This window comes from Pelophylax lessonae (genome assembly GCF_965119305.1).
Source record: "Pelophylax lessonae genome assembly, chromosome: 6".
Classification (NCBI taxonomy): Eukaryota; Metazoa; Chordata; class Amphibia; order Anura; family Ranidae; genus Pelophylax; species Pelophylax lessonae.
In genome coordinates, this window is record NC_138773.1 from 204,336,572 (window position 1) to 204,358,041 (window position 21,470).

Below are 21,470 nucleotides of genomic sequence, written 5' to 3' on the forward strand. Positions count from 1 at the left end.
TGGGTCCTCGTCTCTATACACAGGCACATCACTCACGGAGTCCAGCTGTGTGGGTAAGTAATGGGGACTCACCTCGGTGTTGGGGTTGTCCGGTGCTCGCAGCTCTACACCCTGGGGGCTCCATCTACTACGGGATCCGTGCCACCACATTTGGCCTGATAATCCCTCTGGGACAGTGGCATTACTCCGATCACATGCCCCGCACACCCCCGATGTTCTCCAAGCATCAGACCACAATCGAACTGGTGGTGTGCCCGGTGTGAGCTGTGTGCCCGGTGTGAGCTGTGTGCCGCAACCTCCTCCTCCCACCTCTGCTAGATGTAGCCGGCTCTCATCCCTACACGTGGGCTAGATGGAGCGGGGAGCTGCAGAGGAGCCGTGGAGAAGGCAGCGGCAGCAGCACTGCGCCAGGCACTGGGCAGCCGACATCATAATTGGACATGATCGAACAGACTCCAGTAGACACAGGTCAAATGTCAGCTGGTTTCTATTGAACCGGCCGATGCCGCCCGACATTCAGCGCGTGTGTACTAGGCTTTACTTTCTTCTTTTGTTGAGGCATCAGTGAAAAATACCTGGTTCTTCTGTGTAAGAAGAAGCATATGGAGCTTAGTGTTTGGCTTGAACTGTCACATGAGGGCAGGGAAAGAGTTCTTAGCTCTGTGTAAGCTATGCTTACATGGAGCTAAGTCAGTGAATTTTTGTAAATGATTCTGTTAAGGGGGGAAGGTAGTGGCACCTCCTTTAGACTTTAAAATATGTCATATATGAATAGTGCATTAATACACATTTTCCCTACTGCTCCCCACTGCAAATCGCATGTCAAATTGGAAGCCAATTGCCAGCAATTGCACCGTCCGAATCGGTGCAACGCCGACTTTGCAGTGCCGCACCGATTCCTAAAAGTAGTTTCTGTACTACTTTTGGCGACTTCGGGGAGAGATTTCCATAGACTTCTGTGCAGGAACCCGCCCCCAAAGTCAGACTGAAATGCCAACTTGAAATTGTGCGAGTTCAGCTGAACTTGCGCGATTTTTAAAACAGCCTCAGTGTGAAGTATTTTCCAAAAATATTGAAGACCGATTTTTTGTAAGTGGAGCTCTCATCACTTTAAAATTGAGTTGCTCACTTTATTTGCACAACGGAAATAAAACAAATGGTACTGCAGCTTTTGCAAAAAGAGTCACAAAACAAATAACATAGAAAAACAAATTCAAGAATGTAAATCTACTTGATCCTTAGTACTTAGTTAGAAGGAGAGTTGAAGTCCATCTCCTACTCGGGGAACCGGCATAATTAAATGCCGCATGAGCTCATAACTTCTGCATACCCCCTGCAGTTGCGGCCATTGGCCAACAATTAATCCTTACAGACTGAGTTCATATTCATACTGGAGAATACATAGATACAAATACATTCACAAACATGGGATTATAAACCCTGAATGGAATCTAAAAGGTTTTCTCATTAGGACAGTATTATCATATTTACTCCATACTGGTGTTTGTGAAACTTTTATCCCCTGCAGAGACTAATACAGACCTTACAGAAGATGCGTAATCCAGTAATGGCTTACTTACAGAAGTTTCTCAAGCTCTTTTCTGAGGCGTTTTCTTTCCATATGTGTTTCAGAGCACGTACCCTGTCAATGACAGTGACAGCATCAGTGGAAATATTATGACAATAAAATGTTTAAAGCAGGTCCTTCTGTTAGGAATATTTCCTTTACTTACAGTATGTCAGTAACAGGACACAATGAGGGCACCAAGAACTTGATGGATTTTCTTCCTCTTTCCCTATCCAAGGCCTAATGTACACTGGGTGATTACCCAGCTCTTTTTAATGCCTTTTCTCCTGACAGGAGAAAATCAGCACCAAAAACGTGCCTAAAGCCCTTTAACCACTTCTGGACCGGAGGGATTTGCCCCTTTAACCACTTGCCGACCGCCGCACGACTATCTACGTCGGCGGTCAGCCCCTCACAGGCAAACTAACGTAGGTCTACGTCGCTTGCCTGTGAGGGTCTAGGGAGCAAGCGCGCGCCGCCGGAGGCGCGCTCCCGCTCCCGCGTGGTCACGGACCCCCCCGCGCGTGTGACCAGCGGACCCGATGTCCGCTGGTCACTCGGCGATCGGCGGGGGAGAGGGAGAATGTCAGGCAGCTTGTGTAAACAAGCCACCTGTCATTCTCCTCGCTGTAAAGACACTGATCACATGGATCTAGTATGTAGATCCGTTGATCAGTGTCCTTACAGCTGAAGCCACAGCCAATCACAGTAGAAAGCACGCCCCTAGGGACACACACAGCCCCTCCCTCCCAAATAAAGTTAACCCCTTCACTACCAGTGTATTTTTACAGTAACAGTGCATATGTATAGCACTGATTACTGTAGAAATGTCACTGGGACCCCCAAAAGTGTCACAAATGTCAGTCAAGGGTCCGATCTGTCCGCCCCAATGTCGCAGTACCGCAAAAAAATCGCAGATCGCCGCCATTACGCGTTAAAAAAAAAAACAACAAAAATGACAAAAATCTTTCCCTTTGTTAGTAAACGCGATAACTTTTGCGCAAACCAATCAAAATACGCTTTTTGCAATTTTTTTTACCAAACATAGGTAGCATAAAACAAATTGGCCGAAAATGTTAAAAAATTTTGATTTTTACATTTTTTTGGGGGGAATTTCATATAAAAAATGTGAAAAATATTGCTATTTTTGCAAAATTGACGCTCTTTTTTTGTTTATAGTGCGTGATCAAAAAATCGCACAGGTGATCAAATACCACCAAAAGAAAGCTCTGTTTGTGGGAAAAAAAGGACGCCAAATTCGTTTAGGTACAGCGTCGCACGACCGCGCAATTGTCCATTAAAGTCACGCAGTGCCGAATCGCAAAATACCCCCTGGTCAGGAAGGGGGTAAAATCTTCCGGGGCTTAAGTGGTTAATGACCAGGCCATATTTTGTGATTCAGCACTGCGTTAATTTAATGGACAATTGCGCGGTCATGCAATGCTGTACATAAATAAAATTGGTGTCCTTGTTTTCCCACAAATACAGCTTTCTTTTGGTGGTATTTGATCACCTGTGCAATTTTTATTTTTTGCGCTATAAACAAAAAAAGAGAGACAATTGTGAAAAAAAAACAATATTTTTCACTTTCTGCTATATTACATTCCCAAAAAAAAAAATGTAAAAATCTATTTTTTTATCCTTTTAGGCAAATTTGTATTCTGCTACATATTTTTGGTAAAAAAATTCCAATAAACGTAATTTGATTGGTTTGCGCAAACGTTATCGCGTCTACAAACTAGGGGAAAGATTTATGTCATTTTTATTTTTTATCTATTTCTTACTAGTAATGGCGGGGATCTGCGATTTTTAGCTGGACCGTAAAAATGCGACGGACAGATCAGGCCCCTAACTGAAATTTTTTACACTTTTGAGGGGGCCAGTGACATTACTACAGTAATCAGTGCTAAACATAAGCACTGTTACTGTAATAATGACACTGGCAGGGAAGGGGTTATCCCAGGGATGATCAAAGGGTTAAGTGTGAGCCTAGGGGAGTGTTTTCTATCTGTATGGGGGAGGGACTTGTGACATGAACACAGAGACCTGTGATCCTATATAGGAGGATCACAAGTGCTCTGTGATAATTTCAGAGAGAAAAAAAACGGTCAGCTGTGTTTGGGGAGTGGGGAGTGATCGCGGGTGCCCGGTGGCAATCAGTGCCACCAGTCCCATGGTTTTGAATCCCCGCATTCCCCAGGAGCGCTCCCACGAACCGTTTTACGGGTACTAGCCATGGCCAGCCTGCCGCAGTATATATGCGGCAGGCGGTCGGCAAGTGGTTAAGCATTCATTGATTAATTTCATTGGCCAGAATATAAACTTATTCTGGCCATTGAAATAAATGAACACCACTCAAGTGCTAAATGTGCCTAATGCTTATGTATATTTCCATGCGCTTAGGTGTCTTTAGCTCTTTTTTGCCAAAACACTCCTCTCCTGAACGCACAGGTGATATTTTTTTTCTGCCTCTAAATGCCTACGTGTGCATGGCCACATAGACTAACATGAAGGGGGGCTTAGTGTCAGAGAGAAAAAAAAGTAAAATGCCCTTATAATATTTTTTTTTTTAATGCTCTGTGTGCATGAGGCCTTAAAGTGGTTGTAAAGGAAGAAGGTTTTTCTTAATGCATTCTATGGACAAAACATTTTTTTTTTTCATTTTGGATAGAGTAACGGAGGGTAGTAACCCCTGTCAGATTCATTTTTGCAATCTGTGCCTTATTGCAGAGATTTCCCTTCACCCATAGCCAAGCAGGAAGTGAGAGGAAATCCCTGCAAATTAAGGGAATTCCTTTGAGACCCCTAGATCATTAGAACTAGTGTCCCCATTGGAACATTTCCCCTTTATTACTTTTCTGGGGACAACTCATAATTTGGGGCTTTTCTTTTACATTAACTTTCAATGATAATGGTAAACAGGACAAATAGAGAGGTTGAATCTCCATAATAGGGGCGCAGGCAGCAATAAAAACTGACAGGTGTTCTAATCTATCTCTACTCCAAAACTACAAAAAAAAGTTTTAGTTATACTTTAACCACTTATCCACCAGGCCTATTTTTGACACTTTTTGTTTACAAGTTAAAATCAGTATTTTTTGCTTTTTTGATATAAAATTACTTAGAACCCCCAAACACTGGCGATCGCGGCGATACCTCACAAGTGGGGTTTGAACAGTGATTAAATTCGCGGCTCGACTTCCATATACGTTTTCTTTCGTGCGCGAGCTAACAACGACGGGGGCGGCATTTTTGAATACATTCATTTTTTAAATCTGCAGCCTTTAGCAGCAGAGTAACCCGGATGTGATGTCATAGATGCCGCCTCCGGGTTACGTCATCGGAGACCCGATCTAAGCCGCTTCCGGCTTTGATCGGGACTCCATCCAGCCGGCGGACGTGCCCGCTGGGTGCTCGGGTCTCCCGGTGGGACGGGAGACCCGAGCAGAGCCACGGAAGGTGGCGGGAGGGGGGGACATCCCCTCCCGCTCCCCAGGGTAACGATGGAGCGGCTCCCGAGCAGCATCGGTCGTTACCACCGGAAATCCGATTGGCTCTAAACAACAATACCGGGATGATGCCTCTAGCTAGAGGCATCACCCCGGTATAACCCCCCAAAGGCAGCCGACGTATGGGTACGTCAGTTTGGGGTAAGTGGTTAAGAAAAAAAAACCTTCTGTGTGCAGCAGCAGCCCTCCTCAGCCCCACTAATACCTGCCTGAGCCACATCTCGGGACATACGGGACAACTTAGGGAACAGTGACCATAGGTCAATTGGTTTCAGTATTAATTACAGTAATAGGAAACACAAGGGTAATATAAGGACACTGAATTTCAAAAGAGCCAATTTCCCTAAACTGCGCTCGCTGCTAGAAAATATCAAATGGGATAGAACCCTGGGAACAAAGAACACGGAGGAAAAATGGGAGTGCTTCAAGAGCATACTTAACAAGGGGGTGGGCCAGTGCATTCCACAGGGAAATAAATTTAAAAGAGCAAAACTAAACCCTGGGTGGCTAAACTCCAACATAAAAATGTATATTAGAGCTAAAGAAAAGGCCTTCAAAAAATACAAGACTGAGGGGTCATTGGCAGCATTTAAGCACTACAAAGAGTGTAATAAGAAATGTAAAGATGAAATCAGGGCGGCTAAAATAGAACACGAGAGACATATAGCGGAGGAGAGTAAAAAGAACCCCAAGAAGTTCTTTAAGTATATAAACAGTAAGAAAGCGAGGCCAGAACACATTGGCCCCATAAAAGATGATAAAGGAAAAATGGCCACAGAGGACAGAGAAAAGGCGGAAGTGTTAAATAATTTCTTCTCTTCAGTCTTCACAAAAGAATCGGGGGGCTACACGAACCCAGCTTGTAAGGCCGAACTAAATAATACACCTCAGGAAGTGCCGCCATGGCTAACAGAGGATAGACTTAGAGCTAAACTAGAGAAACTTAACATAAATAAATCCCCGGGACCGGATGGCTTGCACCCAAGGGTTCTTAATGAGCTCAGCCAGGTGATTGCCAGACCATTATTCTTGATCTTTAAGGATAGTTTACAGACAGGTATGGTGCCAGCTGATTGGAAAAAAGCCAACGTGGTACCAATATTTAAAAAGGGGCCGAGATATATCCCGGGTAACTATAGGCCGGTCAGCCTAACATCAGTAGTCTGCAAAATTTTGGAGGGGATGATAAGGGACCACATACAAGACTTTAGTAATGAAAACGGTATTATAAGTAGTAATCAGCATGGATTCATGAAAAATCGTTCATGCCAAACCAATCTATTAACCTTCTACGATGAAGTGAGCTGCCACTTAGATAAAGGTAAGCCTGTGGATGTGGTGTATCTGGACTTTGCAAAGGCCTTTGACACCGTTCCCCACAAACGCTTACTGTACAAACTAAGGAAGGTAGGTATGGACCATAAGGTGAGTACCTGGATAGAGAACTGGCTCCAGGGGAGAGTCCAGAGGGTGGTGATTAATGGGGAGTACTCTGAGTGGGCGGGTGTGGAAAGTGGGGTCCCCCAGGGTTCTGTCCTGGGACCAATCCTGTTTAATTTATTCATAAATGATCTAGAGGAGGGGATATCTAGTACAATCTCAGTATTTGCAGATGATACTAAATTAGGCATGCCAATATCTTCTATGCAGGATGTGGAAATCTTGCAAGCAGACCTGAACAAAATAACGGGGTGGGCAACTACATGGCAGATGAGGTTTAATGTAGAAAAATGTAAAGTAATGCACTTGGGGGCCAGTAACCAGAAAGCAAGCTACTCACTAGGGGGGGAACCTCTGGGTGAGTCTAGGATGGAAAGGGACCTGGGGGTACTGGTAGACAACAGGCTTGGAAGTGGCATGCAATGCCAAGCCGCTGCAAGCAAAGCCAACAGAATACTGGGTTGTATAAAAAAGGGGATTCACTCCAGAAATAAAGAGATTATTCTTCCACTCTACAAAACTCTGGTCCGGCCACATCTGGAGTATGCTGTCCAGTTCTGGGCACCGGTCCTCAGGAAGGATGTGCTGGAACTGGAGAAAGTCCAGAGAAGGGCAACAAAAATAATTAGGGGAATGGAGGACATCAGCTATGAGGAAAGACTACAAGCACTGAACTTATTCTCTCTGGAGAAGAGACGATTGAGGGGGGATATGATATCAATGTACAAATACTGTACTGGCGACCCTAGCATAAGGAACAAACTATTCAGAGTAAGGGAATACAATAAGACACGTGGCCACTCACTAAAACTTGAGGAAAGGCGGTTTAACCTTAAAGTGCGTAAGGGGTTCTTCACTGTAAGAGTAGTAAGGATGTGGAATTCTCTTCCGCAAGCAGTCGTATCAGCGGGGAGCCTTGATAGTTTCAAAAAACTATTGGATGGACACCTTAAAGACCACAACATACAGGGGTATACAATGTACGGTTAGCAAACACACACACACATCATAGGTTGAACTGGATGGACTTGTGTCTTTTTTCAGCCTCACTAACTATGTAACTATGTAACTATCTCGATCCAGCAATGTTGCACAAGGGACTCTCCATCCTCATTGGCTAAGACAGCAGGAAAGCCCCATTGGCTCCCACTGCTGTCATTCAAAATCAGTGAGCCAATGAGGAGAGAGAAGGGGTGGGGCTGGGCCGCGGCTCCATGTCTGAATGGACACAGGGAACAGCTTGGCTCAGGTGTCCCTATCAGGTGTCAGCTGCTTGCTGTGGGGGCACTTAACAGGAGGGATGGGCCAGGAGCGGCCAAGAGGGACCCAAGAAGAGGAGGATATGGGCTGCTCTGTGCAAAACCAACTGCACAGAGTAGGGAAGTGTAACATGTTTGTAATTTTTAACAAAAAGAAAACTGAGACTTTAGTATCACTTTCATGTAGATTGCACATTAACCACTTTCCCACCGGAGGATTTTGCAGCTTAAAGACCAGACCCCTTTTTTCAACTTGGCACTTCGTGACTTTAACTGATAATTGCTCGGTCATGCAATGCTGTACCTAAACGAAATTTACGTCCTTTTTTTCTCACAAACAGAGCTTTCTTTTGGTGGTATTTGATCGCCTCTGCGCTTTTTATTTTTTGCGATATTAATAAAAAAAGAGCGAAAATTTTGCAAAAAAATGACATTTTCAACTTTGTCTTTTAAAAAATATCCAATATACTCAATTTATGTCATTTTTTTTTGCCAAAATATATTTAGCTACATGTCTTTGACAAAAAAAAATCAATGAGCGTATTTTTATTGGTTTGCGCAAAAGTTATAGCGTCTACAAACTATGGTGTAAATAGTGAAATTTACGCAGCTTTAATTTCTGACTGCCAATCTCATTTCATGAAGTGCTAAAATGGCGGGGCAGTACAAAACCCCCCCAAACTACCACTTTTTGGAAAGTAGACATCCTAAGGAATGTCCTGACAGGCATGTTGAGCTCATTGAATATTTCATTTTTTTGTCACAGGTGTTTGAAAAATGACTAAAAAAAATTTTTTTTTTTTTTTTACACAAAGTTGTCATTGAAATGATATATTGCTCACACATGCCATGGGTATATGTGTAATTACACCCCAAAATATATTCTGCTGCTTCTCCTGAGTACAGGGATACCACATATGTGGGACTTTTTGGGAGCCTAGCTGTGTAGGGGTCCCCAAAAACAAATCACCACCATCAGAATTTCAAAGGGCGTACATTTTTCATTGCATTTTCTCACTACCTCTAACGGTTTAGGAGGCCCTGAAATGTCAAGATACCACAAAACCCCCCCAAATGACCCCATTTTGGAAAGTAGACACCCCAAGCTGTTTGCTGAGAGGCATGGTGAGTCCATGGAATATTTTATATTTTGCCACAAGTTTTGTGAAAATTACAATTTTTTTTTTTAATTTTTTTTTTTTACACAACGTTGTCACTAAAAGATAAATTTCTCACACATGACATGTGTATATGTGGAATGACACCCCAAAATACATTCTGCTGCTTCTCCTGAGTATGGGGATACCCCATGTGTGAGACTTTTTGGGAGCCTAGCTGTGTACAGGACCGCAAAAGCCAATCAACACTCTCAGGTTTTCTAATGGCGTAAATTGTTCATGTCATCTCTGCACTACCTGTCACAGTTTCGCAGGCCCTAAAATTCCAAGATAGCACAAAACCCCCCCAAATGACCCCATTTTGGAAAGTAGACACCCCAAGCTATTTGCTGAGAGGCATGGTGAGTCCATGGAATATTTTATATTTTGCCACAAGTTCCGGGAAATATATATATATATATATATTTTTTTTTTTTTTACACAAAGTTGTCAGTAAATGATATATTGCTCACACATGCCATGGGTATATGTGAACTGACACCCCAAAATACATTCTGCTGCTTCTCCTGAGTACAGGGATACCCCATGTGTGAGACTTTTTTGCAGTCTAGCCGAGTACAGGACCCCGAAAACCAACCTCCACTTTCAGGCTTTCCAAGGGCGTAAATTGTTGATTTCACTCCTGACTACCTATCACAGTTTCGGAGGCCCTAAAATTCCAAGATAGCACAAAACCCCCCCAAATGACCCCATTTTGGAAAGTAGACACCCCAAGCTATTTGCTGAGAGGCATGGTGAGTCCATGGAATATTTTATATTTTGCCACAAGTTCCGGGAAATATATATATATATATATATATTTTTTTTTTTTACACAAAGTTGTCAGTAAATGATATATTGCTCACACATGCCATGGGTATATGTGAACTGACACCCCAAAATACATTCTGCTGCTTCTCCTGAGTACAGGGATACCCCATGTGTGAGACTTTTTTGCAGTCTAGCCGAGTACAGGACCCCGAAAACCAACCTCCACTTTCAGGCTTTCCAAGGGCGTAAATTGTTGATTTCACTCCTGACTACCTATCACAGTTTCGGAGGCCCTAAAATTCCAAGATAGCACAAAACCCCCCCAAATGACCCCATTTTGGAAAGTAGACACCCCAAGCTATTTGCTGAGAGGCATGGTGAGTCCATGGAATATTTTATATTTTGCAACAAGTTCCGGGAAATATATTATTATTATTTTTTTTTTGTTTTTTTTACACAAAGTTGTCAGTAAATGATATATTGCTCACACATGCCATGGGTATATGTGAAATGACACCCCAAAATACATTCTGCTGCTTCTCCTGAGTACAGGGATACCCCATGTGTGAGACTTTTTTGCCGTCTAGCCGAGTACAGGACCCCGAAAACCAACCTCCACTTTCAGGCTTTCCAAGGGCGTAAATTGTTGATTTCACTCCTGACTACCTATCACAGTTTCGGAGGCCCTAAAATTCCAAGATAGCACAAAACCCCCCCAAATGACCCCATTTTGGAAAGTAGACACCCCAAGCTATTTGCTGAGAGGCATGGTGAGTCCATGGAATATTTTATATTTTGCAACAAGTTCCGGGAAATATATTATTATTATTTTTTTTTTGTTTTTTTTACACAAAGTTGTCAGTAAATGATATATTGCTCACACATGCCATGGGTATATGTGAAATGACACCCCAAAATACATTCTGCTGCTTCTCCTGAGTACAGGGATACCCCATGTGTGAGACTTTTTTGCCGTCTAGCCGAGTACAGGACCCCGAAAACCAACCTCCACTTTCAGGCTTTCCAAGGGCGTAAATTGTTGATTTCACTCCTGACTACCTATCACAGTTTTGGAGGCCATGAAATGCCAAGACAGCACAACCCCCCCCCAAATGACCCCTTTTCGGAAAGTAGACAACCTGAGCTATTTGCAGAGAGGCATGTTGAGTATTTTGCAGATCTCACTTTTTGTCACAAAGCTTTGGAAATTGAAAAAAGAGGAAAAAAAATGCATTTTTCTGTTTTTTCTTCATTTTCCAAAAAAAATTAGAGCTGCAAAATACTCACCATGCCTCTCAGCAAATAGATTGGAGTGTCTACTTTGCAAAATGGGGTAATTTGGGGGGGTTTTGTGCCATCTTGGCTTTTTATGGACTTCAAAAGTGTGATAGGTAGTAAGGAGTGAGATCAACAATTTACGCCCTTGGAAAGCCAAAAGGTGCGCATTGGTTTTCCGGGTCCTGTACGCGGCTAGACTGGCAAAAAGTCTCACACATGGGGTATCATTGTACTCAGGAGAAGCAGCAGAATGTATTTTGGGGTGTCATTTCACATAAACCCATGGCATGTGTGAGCAATATATCATTTACTGACAACTTTGTGTAAAAAAAAATAAAAAAATAAAAAAAAATTTTTTTCCCGAAACTTGTGGCAAAATATAAACTATTCCATGGACTCACCATGCTTCTCAGCCAGTAGCTTGGAGTGTCTACTTTGCAAAATGGGGTCATTTGGGGGGGTTTTGTGCTATCTTGAAATTTCAGGGCCTCTGAAACTCTGACAGGTAGTCAGGGGTAAAATCAGCAATTTACGCCATTAGAAAACCTGAAGATGTGGACTGGTTGTCGGGGTCGCGTACACAGCTAGGCTCCCAAAAAGTCTCACACATGGGGTATCCCTGTACTCAGGAGAAGCAAAAGAATGTATTTTGGGGTGTCATTTCACATATTCCCATGGCATGCATGAGCAATATATCATTTAGTGACAACTTTCTGTAAAAAAACAACAACAAAAAAAATAATAATAATTTTCCCGAAACTTGTGGCAAAATATAAAATACTCCATGGACTCACCATGCCTCTCAGAAAAAAGCTTTGGGTGTCTACTTTTCAAAAAGGGGTCATTTGGGGGGTGTTTGAACTGTCCCGGCATTTTATGCTCAATCTTAGCCACACATCACCCACTCTTCTAACCACTTGAAAATCAAGCCTTTTCTGTGCCTTTTTGTTTACATGAAAAAATATTTTTTTTTTACTAGAAAATTACTTTGAACCCCCAAACATTATATATTTTTTTAAAGCAGAGGCCCTATAGAATAAAATGGTGGATGTTGCAAATTTTTTTGTCACACGGTATTTGCGCACAGATTTTCCAAACGCAATTTTTGTGAAAAAAATACATTTTTTTTTAATTTATTGCACAAATACACTATATAATTCCAATTTTTTTGGTAAAATTTAAAAGATGATCTTATGCCGAGTTCATAGACACCTAACATGACATGCTTTAAAAATTGCGCATGCCTGCGCAGCGGCAAAAACATACGTACATTTTTAAAAACCTTTAAAAGTCTCTACAGGTTACCACGTTAGACTTACAGAGGAGGTCTACTGCAAGAATTACTGCACTCGATCTGGCGATCGCGGCGATACCTCACATGCATGCTGCAATTGCGGTTTACATATGACACTAGACCACCGCTTGTGTGCGCCATTGCGCGCAAGCACCGGGGGAAAGGGGGGGGGCTCAATTTTTTTTTTTTTTTTTCTTTTTTCTTTTGCTTTTTTATGTTATTTTGACACCTTTCCTTTCATTTTTTTTTTTTAAATCATTTTTATTGTTATCACAGTGAATTTAAATATCCCCCATGATAGCAATCTGTGGTGACAGGTACTCTTTTTTAAAAAAATTGGGGTCTTTTAGACTCTAGATCTCTCCTCTGACCTTAACGCATCTGACCACACCAAAATTGGTGTGATAAAATACTTTCCCAATTTCCCAATGGCCCTGCTTATTTCTGGCGAAACAGAAGTCATGAAATGCTCGTAGCCTCCGGCATCTTAGGCCATAGAGATGATTGGAGCCATTCTCATCTCCAATTAGCTCTATGGTTAGACAATTGAACCACCGGCTGCACTCTCGGGTTAACCGGTGGGACAGGAGAGCCCGAGAAAAACCACGGAAGGCTGCGGAAGGCGGCGGTGGGGGGGGGAGGCCCCTCCCACTGCATGTAAAAGCAGTCTAGCGGCCAATTACCTGCTAGGATTGCTTTTACATGTAAGCCGACCGCTGGCTGTAAAAAACGATACCAAGATGATGCCTAAATCTGCAGGCATCATCCTGGTATAACCACTCAAAGTCCAGCAACGTACCAGTACATTGCTGGTCCTTGTTTGGCATATAGGTTTTTTTTTTTTTCATGCAGCCTGTGGGCTGAACGGAAAAAAAGAGAACCTATCAGAAATCAGCACAGGAATAATGCGTAGTATTACTCATCATTAACCGCCCAAACAACCACCCACTGAATTTAATGATGGGTATACACGACACTATCCACGTATACCAAAATAGGATTTTAACTGCAGTGCTGAAATCAGAAAATCACCACAGCTGCTATCAGCAAAGGTATCCATATATGCTGAGCGCAAACACTGTTTGTGTCAGAATATATAAAATCAATGCGTGGTAGCCGACGAGTACCTGCTAGAGAAACAGGTCACAAAAGAATGAAAAAACAAAGGACATTAAAAAAAAGTACAGTAGGAAGAGTAGGACATATAAAATGACTGACACAACAAAAGTTTTTGGATTCTCATCATTAACCGCCCAAACAACCACCCACTGAATTTAATGATGGGTATACACGGCGCTATCCACGTATACCAAAATAGGATTTTAACTGCAGTGCTGAAATCAGAAAATCACCACAGCTGCTATCAGCAAAGGTATCCATATATGCTGAGCGCAAACACTGTTTGTGTCAGAATATATAAAATCAATGCGTGGTAGCCGACGAGGGACCTGCAAGAGAAACAGGTCACAAAAGAATGAAAAAACAAAGGACATTAAAAAAAAGTACAGTAGGAAGAGTAGGACATATAAAATGACTGACACAACAAAAGTTTTTGGATTCTCATCATTAACCGCCCAAACAACCACCCACTGAATTTAATGATGGGTATACACGGCGCTATCCACGTATACCAAAATAGGATTTTAACTGCAGTGCTGAAATCAGAAAATCACCACAGCTGCTATCAGCAAAGGTATCCATATATGCTGAGCGCAAACGCTGTTTGTGTCAGAATATATAAAATCAATGCGTGGTAGCCGACGAGGGACCTGCAAGAGAAACAGGTCACAAAAGAATGAAAAAACAAACTAAGGACATTGAAAAAAGTACAGTAGGAAGGAGAAGGACATATACAATTACTGACACAACAGTTTTTGGATCCTTTTATTTTTCTAACTGTTTCTTGATTTGGGACTGCGATCTTCTGCGATCTTCTCTTCCAGCTTGGGTCTCTCAAAATGTCGATGGACATCCAACATCTTTCGAGACCCTGTGTTTATGTGCCCTACACTGTGTCGTGCTGTACCCTACGCTAATACTCCACTAGTGTATGGTAGCGCTCGAAACATTCCCCGATGCAGAGACCAGGTTGGTCAGGACATTTGGGACAATAATAACGGGTGTCACGCCTAAATCCGCGCCTGCTACAGACACGACATCTTTTTTGGGGGTATCTTTGGGTAGGGGTACTCGGGAGGACATAAGGAAAATGCCTCTCATGCAGCCGGCTCACTGCATCTGGAAGGGGAAGTTGGGCAGGCATGCCTCCTGGGTACAGGTAGGCAAGGATGATCTCTTCCTGGAATTCCCGGAAAGATCCAGTTCGTCCTGACGCCCTGTATAGGACAAAGGCGTTCAGCATAGCCAATTGGTAAAGGTAAACAGACACTTTTTTGTACCAGCGTCTGGCTTTACGGGCAACTAAATACGGCGCCAAAAGCTGGTCGTTAAGGTCCACCCCTCCCATGTTAAGGTTATATTCGTGGACACAGAGGGGTTTCTCCACAACGCCAGTTGCCGTAGTGATTTGGATCGTCGTGTCTGCGTGAAGGGAGGACAGAACATAAACATCCCGTGTATCCTTCCACTTCACCGCAAGCAATTTGTCCGTTTTCAAGCAGGCTCTCGCCCCCCGACTAAGACGGGAATTTACAAGCCGTTGGGGGAAGCCCCGGCGATTAGGTCGCACGGTGCCACATGCGCCAATTTGTAAATCGAGAAGGTGACTAAATAGTGGCACGCTTGTATAAAAGTTGTCCACGTACAAATGGTACCCCTTTCCGGATAAGGGTGACACCAAGTCCCAAACGATCTTACCGCTGCTCCCTATGTAGTCTGGGCAGTTGGGGGGCTCCACACAGCTATCTTTTCCCTCATAGACCCGGAAACTAACTGTATAGCCTGTGGCCCTGTCACACAATTTATACAGTTTGACCCCGTACTTGGCACGCTTGCTGGGGAGGTACTGTTTCATAGCAAGGCGGCCAGTAAATTTAATCAGGGACTCGTCAACGCAGACAACTTGTTCGGGGGTAAACAAGGCTGCAAACCGCTGATTGAAGTGGTCTATGAGGGGCCGAATTTTGTGGAGCCGATCGTATTCAGGGTCTCCCCGAGGACGACAGATTTCATTGTCGCTGAAATGCATGAATCGCAGAATTTGCTCGTATCTCCCCCTGGACATGGAGGCAGAGTACATGCGCATATGGTGAACTGGGCTAGTGGACCAATATAGCCGCAATTCACTCTGTTTAGTTATGCCCATGTGGAGGGAAAGGCCCAGAAAGATCTTAAATTCGGAAACCGTTATAGGTTTCCAGCCGAATTGTCTGGCAAGGTGTGAATTTGGGTTGGCGGCGATGAACTGTTGTGCATACAAATTTGATTGATCCACAATCGATCTGTAAAGATCTTCCGTGAAGAACAGCTCATAAAAGTTTAGGGGCGTAAAACCAGCTGTCTCCACGTGGATTCCAGGTTGGGCGGTGAATGGGGGAAGTACTGGCGCTGTAGTATCGGTGGGTTGCCAATTAGGATATGCCAGCGCATCAGGGAGGGCACTATGGGCTCTACGGGCCTGTCTACGAATACGCGGTGGCTGCGGGCCACTACTTGTGCTAGCCACCGCACCAGCTTCAACTGCACTTAGGGGACTCGCCACGTCACCAGGTCTTACTGCAGTGCTGGTTGTACTAGGTCCAGGTTGTACTAGGCCGCTGGCGCTTGCCAGGTCGCCAGAAAAATGAGCGGCACTAGTACCCACACTCTGCTCCATACGAGCACCCTGCGATTCCTGCATCTCAACAACTTCAGAATGGGGTCGGGTACGCCTGGGTCTAACAGGGACCCATCTGTCGTCGGAGCTATCTGTCAGGGAGCCGCTGCCGTCATCAGGTTCATATACTGACACTAATTCGGTCATTGTAGCTTCCCCTTCGCTATCAGATGACTCGGTCAGCATATAACTGAGAAGCTCTTCATCCCTGTACGAACGTTTGGTCATTTTGGCAACTAAATTTACTCGTACAGTGATGCGACTCACAGGTAATAAAAGCACCTGGTTGTCGAAGATTATTTCAAGCGCTACAAAAAAAACTGCTAATGCTAGCAGGGATCAGGCCTGACTCTGCTAACACAGCGGTTTTGTGTCTTGTGTTTTTTTGCAAGTGACAGTAATCTATTGATTACTACACTTGCCTGGGTGAAAGGGTTAAACGCAGGTGCTGGCCGGAATCAGTACTGATCGTGCAAACACCGCGTTTTGGGAACCCTAAACTATGGGGGCGCTAGTATAGTTCTGATCAGATCAGATATTGATCTGTTCAAACACTATACTAGAAAGGGAAGTGTAGGTGCGTGCGTGCGTGCGTGTGTGGCAATCAAGGGGTTACTTCTAAACTATGCGCTGGGGATCTGGGGGGGGTGGCGGGGACCCTAAACCTCCTTTGGGAAAGAAACTAGCTAGCTAGCGCAACCTCAAGTCACAATGACACCAATACAAAATACAGTAAAAACAGTATATTATGTGTGTATTAGTGCTAATGTGACAGAGGGTGTAGGGGTTAACGGGATGTGATCAGGGGGGGATCAGGGGTTTAAATCTTTATTGGAAGGGGCTGGCGGGTATCCTAAGGATAAAAGGAACGGTGGCAAGCGCTAAACCTGGTCACAAGTCACACTTATACAGGTATATAGAAAATGCTATATACTGTATACAGTGTGTGTTATGGCAGGGGGTGTAGGGGTGATCAGGGGGGGATCAGGGGATTAAATCTTTATTGGGCGGGTGGCGGGGACCCTAAACCTCCTTGGGACACAAACTTAGTCGCCTGCGCTAATTCTGATCACAATCACACTAATACAAAAATACAAAAACACTGTATATTACGTTTGTATTAGTGCTGATGTGACAGAGGGTGTAGGGGTTAACTAGCGGTGATCAGGAGGGGATCAGGGGGGATCAGGGGCTTAAATCTTTATTAGGGGGGGGTGGTGGGTAATTCAAGTGGAAAAAGGGGGGTCGCAAGCGCTAGACCTGACCACAAATCACACTTATACGGGTATATAGCAAAATGCTATATACTGTATACGGTGTGTGTTATGGCAGGGGGTGTAGGGGTGATCAGGGGGGGGTCAGGGGCTTAAATCTTTATTGGGCGGGTGGCGGGGACCCTAAACCTTCTTGGGACAGAAACTTAGTCGCCTGCGCTAATTCTGATCACAATCACACTAATACAAAAATACAATAACACCGTATATTGCGTTTGTATTAGTGCTGATGTGACAGAGGGTGTAGGGGTTAACTAGCGGTGATCAGGGGGGGGTCAGGGGAGATCAGGGGCTCAAATCTTTATTAGGGGGGGGTGGGGGGTAATTCAAGTGGAAAAGGGGGGGTCGCAAGTGTTACACCTGTTCACAAATCACACTTATACAGGTATATAGGTATATGCTATATGCTGTATATAGTGTGTGTTGTGTCAGGTGCTGTAGGGGTTAATCGGGGGGGCGATCGGGGGTGAAATGTGCCTATCTAACTGTGTGTGGGTGTGCTTGGTGCAGTACTCACAGTAAGATGTGCTCTCCTCTCACGCTGGATCCAAAAAGACCGTTGTGGGGGGAGGGCACATCTCCTCTAAGCCTGTGTTTACATTTCACAGGCTTAGAGGGAGATCTGATTGGGCAGGACCGATCAACAGGTCCAGACCAAAAATGATTGGCCTGGACCTGATGACTGATCGGTTCTGAACCCAATCGAGCCATCGGTGTCGGCGGGCACGCGCGGGAGCGCGCACAGGACCGGCAGGAAGTAGCGACGTAGACCTACGTCACTCTGCCTGGCCGGGGCCGACTGCCGCAGTAAATATACTGTGCGCAGTCGGCAAGTGGTTAACATCAACCTGTTAGTTTGCTAAAAAAGGATAACATTTTCTTTTTAGGCCATCTACTCTTCTATTACCATTTACCCCCAAAAAGCCTAAACATTTTATTGATCGAAGAAGGATTGGAGGCTGATCCAGCCTACTTAGAAGTAACTTTTGAGCAGACTGACCCTTTAAACCAAGGGGCTTCAAACTATGGCCCTCCAGATGTTCAGGAACTACAATTCCCATCATGCCTAGTCATGTTTGTGAATGTCGGAGTTTTACAATGCATCATGGGATGTTTAGTTCCGCAACAGCTGGAGAGCCGCAGTTTGAGGATCCCTGCTTTAAGCTGTATTAATAGTAATGCCAGCTTGTTTGAAAATACCTACTACAAAAGTCCACTCTTACTAGTACCCCATGTGTTTTAAAGTTTAAATTCATTTTAAAAAATGCTCCATACTAGCTAAATGATTTCCTCAGCACCCTTTTTTCATGGATTGCAGCAAGAATACACTATAAATCTACTAAGAGCCGGTTCACACTGAGGCGACACGACTCCTTACTACTTCGGGGGCGACTTGTGCATTACATTGCACCACGACTTCGGAGCGACGTCGGAGCAAGTCGCTCCGAGGTCGCCCCGAAAAAGTACAGGACCCTTTTTCTAAGTCGGAGCGACTTGTGTCGCTCCTATTAGAACGGGTCCTGTAGCGGTCAATGGACCGCGAGGGAGCGCGACTTGTCAGGCTAACAAGTCGCGCTAATGTGAACCGGCTCTAAGGGGAATATTTACACAGCTGCCAGTGAATACATATACAGGCTATCCTGGATTTGTCATCATCCATTACCTTCAATGTCCATTATTTAGTTTGTGTTTTTTCATTAATAATAATAATGAGACTTTAAAAGGGAAGTATAGGGTTCTTTAAAAAAAAAAATTATACTTACCTACTTTGATACAGTATCGGTTCGATATCTGGGTGTATCTCAACTGAGTGACGTCCACCGACAGCGGGCTCTTGCACTCCTGTGATACACAGGTGAAGTAGGCCCAAAAAAGCTTTGCCCATACTTCTCCTTTAAAACGAAACTTTTGGATAACCAAACATTTTCTAAATACAACAGACACGTGTATTCTTCCTAGAATCTTGGTGTGCTTTGTGTATTTCTTCCAGATCTGTTAAGTAATTTAGTGTAAAATGTTGTCTCTGTGCAGGAGCCTCCTGTGTTAAGACCAGTCACTGCTGCTCACTGTTTATGCATGGTGACTGGTCTTGTCCCCACCCCCTTCTGCAGTTCTGCAGGTATTCTGTAGTGGGTGTGGCCTGCTGGGTCCCTCCCTGCTTTCTGCACAGGCTTTCTGCTTTCTCCCTGCTTTCTGCCCAGGCTATGTACAGCACAGTGATGATGTCATTGCTATTTCACAACTTTGTTTACAAAGGTATTTTCCATATATATTGGATCTCTAACCTTTGTAGGTATTGAAGAACACATTGATACAGAGGGTAAAATAAGTATTGAACACGTAACCATTTTTCTAGGTAAATATATTTCTAAAGGTGCTATTGACATGAAAATGTCACCACATCCCATGCAATCTATATATACAAAGAAACAAAAAAAAAATAAAAAAGTTCAGAAACTATATTATGGGATGACACAGGGAAAATGTATTGAACACGCTAACTGAAATTTATTTAACACTTTGTAGAAAATCCTTTGTTGGTAATGACAGCTTCAAGACACCTCCTGTATGGAGAAACTAGTCACATACATTGCTCAGGTGTGATTTTGGCCCATTCCTCCACACAAACAACTTCAAATCTTTTTTTTTTTTACTTTAAATTTTTTTTGAAGAGTACTTTTAAAAGTTACAAAAAGTACAAGATATAAGACAGTCTGTATGCATATAGGTAATACAGAGGAAATAGTTTCTGAACAGAACAGTATAAGGGACATACATAAAAGGGCCTACTGAGCGGGAAGGTCACCCCATATGGAAACATACTGTGACCAGGCCATCTTCGTCAGTCTGACACTAGCATAGATGTTAAACCAAGAGGATATCGTGGGGGGGGGACTGAAAATTAGGGGTGGACCACGTTGTGATGGGCCCATTAGAGCTCAGTAAGAAATGGAGTATGAGTTCCGAATTGGCTGATAAGGCATTATTTGGAGTGTTAGATTCTTGCCATAGGCAGGGGAGAACCAGCTTGAGCAGGTAGGTGATTAAGGATTGCAGAGGAATAACAGGATGAGGATGATGGATCGTTGGTGTGTTGATGGAAAGGTTAGATAACGGTGAAACTTCTGCTGTCCTTGATCCAGAGTTCCCATTACTTCTTGAAGGTTGGGATTGTTAGATTTGCTTTGACAAACAAGAACTCCATTAGGAAGTGATTGTTGAGGGTACGTACCACTACACTTAGAGAAAGGGATGCTTTCTGTTTCTAGTTGCGAGCAAGTGCTAGTCTGGCTGCAATGAGGACATGGTAGATTAATGGTCTGAGGTAGGGAGGGAACTCAGTAATGCCTACTCCCAGTAAAGCCATTTGTGGTTTGAGTGTGATCTTTCAGGCTGTGACGGAGGATATAAGCTGCGCAGCTGCTGACCAATAAGAAGAGATAAATGGACAGTCCCACCAAACGTGATAAAGGGTGCCAATTTGACAGCATGATCTCCAGTATTGTCGAGAGGTATTTGGAAAGATGACAGCAAGTCTGGACAGTGTATAGTTGTCAGGAAAGGAATTACCATTCAGCAACAATAGAACTCTGGAGGCAGATCAGGTGTGTCACCACGCCCATCTCCCCAGCCCTGGCCCTATATAAAGCACTCTCTGGCTGTGCTTCAGTGCTGGTTTATCATCAGCTCTAGTACCTGTGACCTGTTTGTTTATCTGCGTTCCTGCTTTTGACCCGGCTTGCTCCTTGACCCATCTGCACTTCTCCTTGTTTGACCTCGGCTTGCCTGACGACTCTTTGCCTGAACCATACCTCTGCTGGATATTCTGTGTACCTACCTCGGCCTGGATTCCACGGACTCTCTCCTTATCTTACCCCTCTGTACCTCCATTTCCTCGGACTGATTCACTGTGTATGACCCTCGGCCTGGCATTAACCTTTTGTCTCTTGTTTCAAGCATCTTTAGATCCTCTGGAAACGGTCCTGTGAGTCCACACCATACCATTCATCATACGGAATCCACCCGCATCCAGTGCTCCTTGGGACGTATCATCTCCTGTTCCACCTCCAGGGGTGATCCGCACCGAGCTGCAAAGGAAGCCCTCTCAGCACTTCGGCCTCCACCAAGGTAACTGACAATAGTACC

General features: G+C 44.0%; 1 protein-coding gene across 1 annotated transcript in view; it reads right to left on the reverse strand.

The window, feature by feature from the left end:
- The window catches only part of LOC309558940 (uncharacterized protein C2orf80), a 62,086-nt gene that overhangs the window by 35,195 nt on the left and 5,421 nt on the right, over nt 1-21,470 (reverse strand). The window contains exon 2 of the mRNA XM_082262039.1: nt 1,581-1,642. Within this exon, the coding sequence (XP_082118165.1) occupies nt 1,581-1,642 (62 nt within the window). The remainder of the gene's footprint in view (nt 1-1,580; nt 1,643-21,470) is intronic.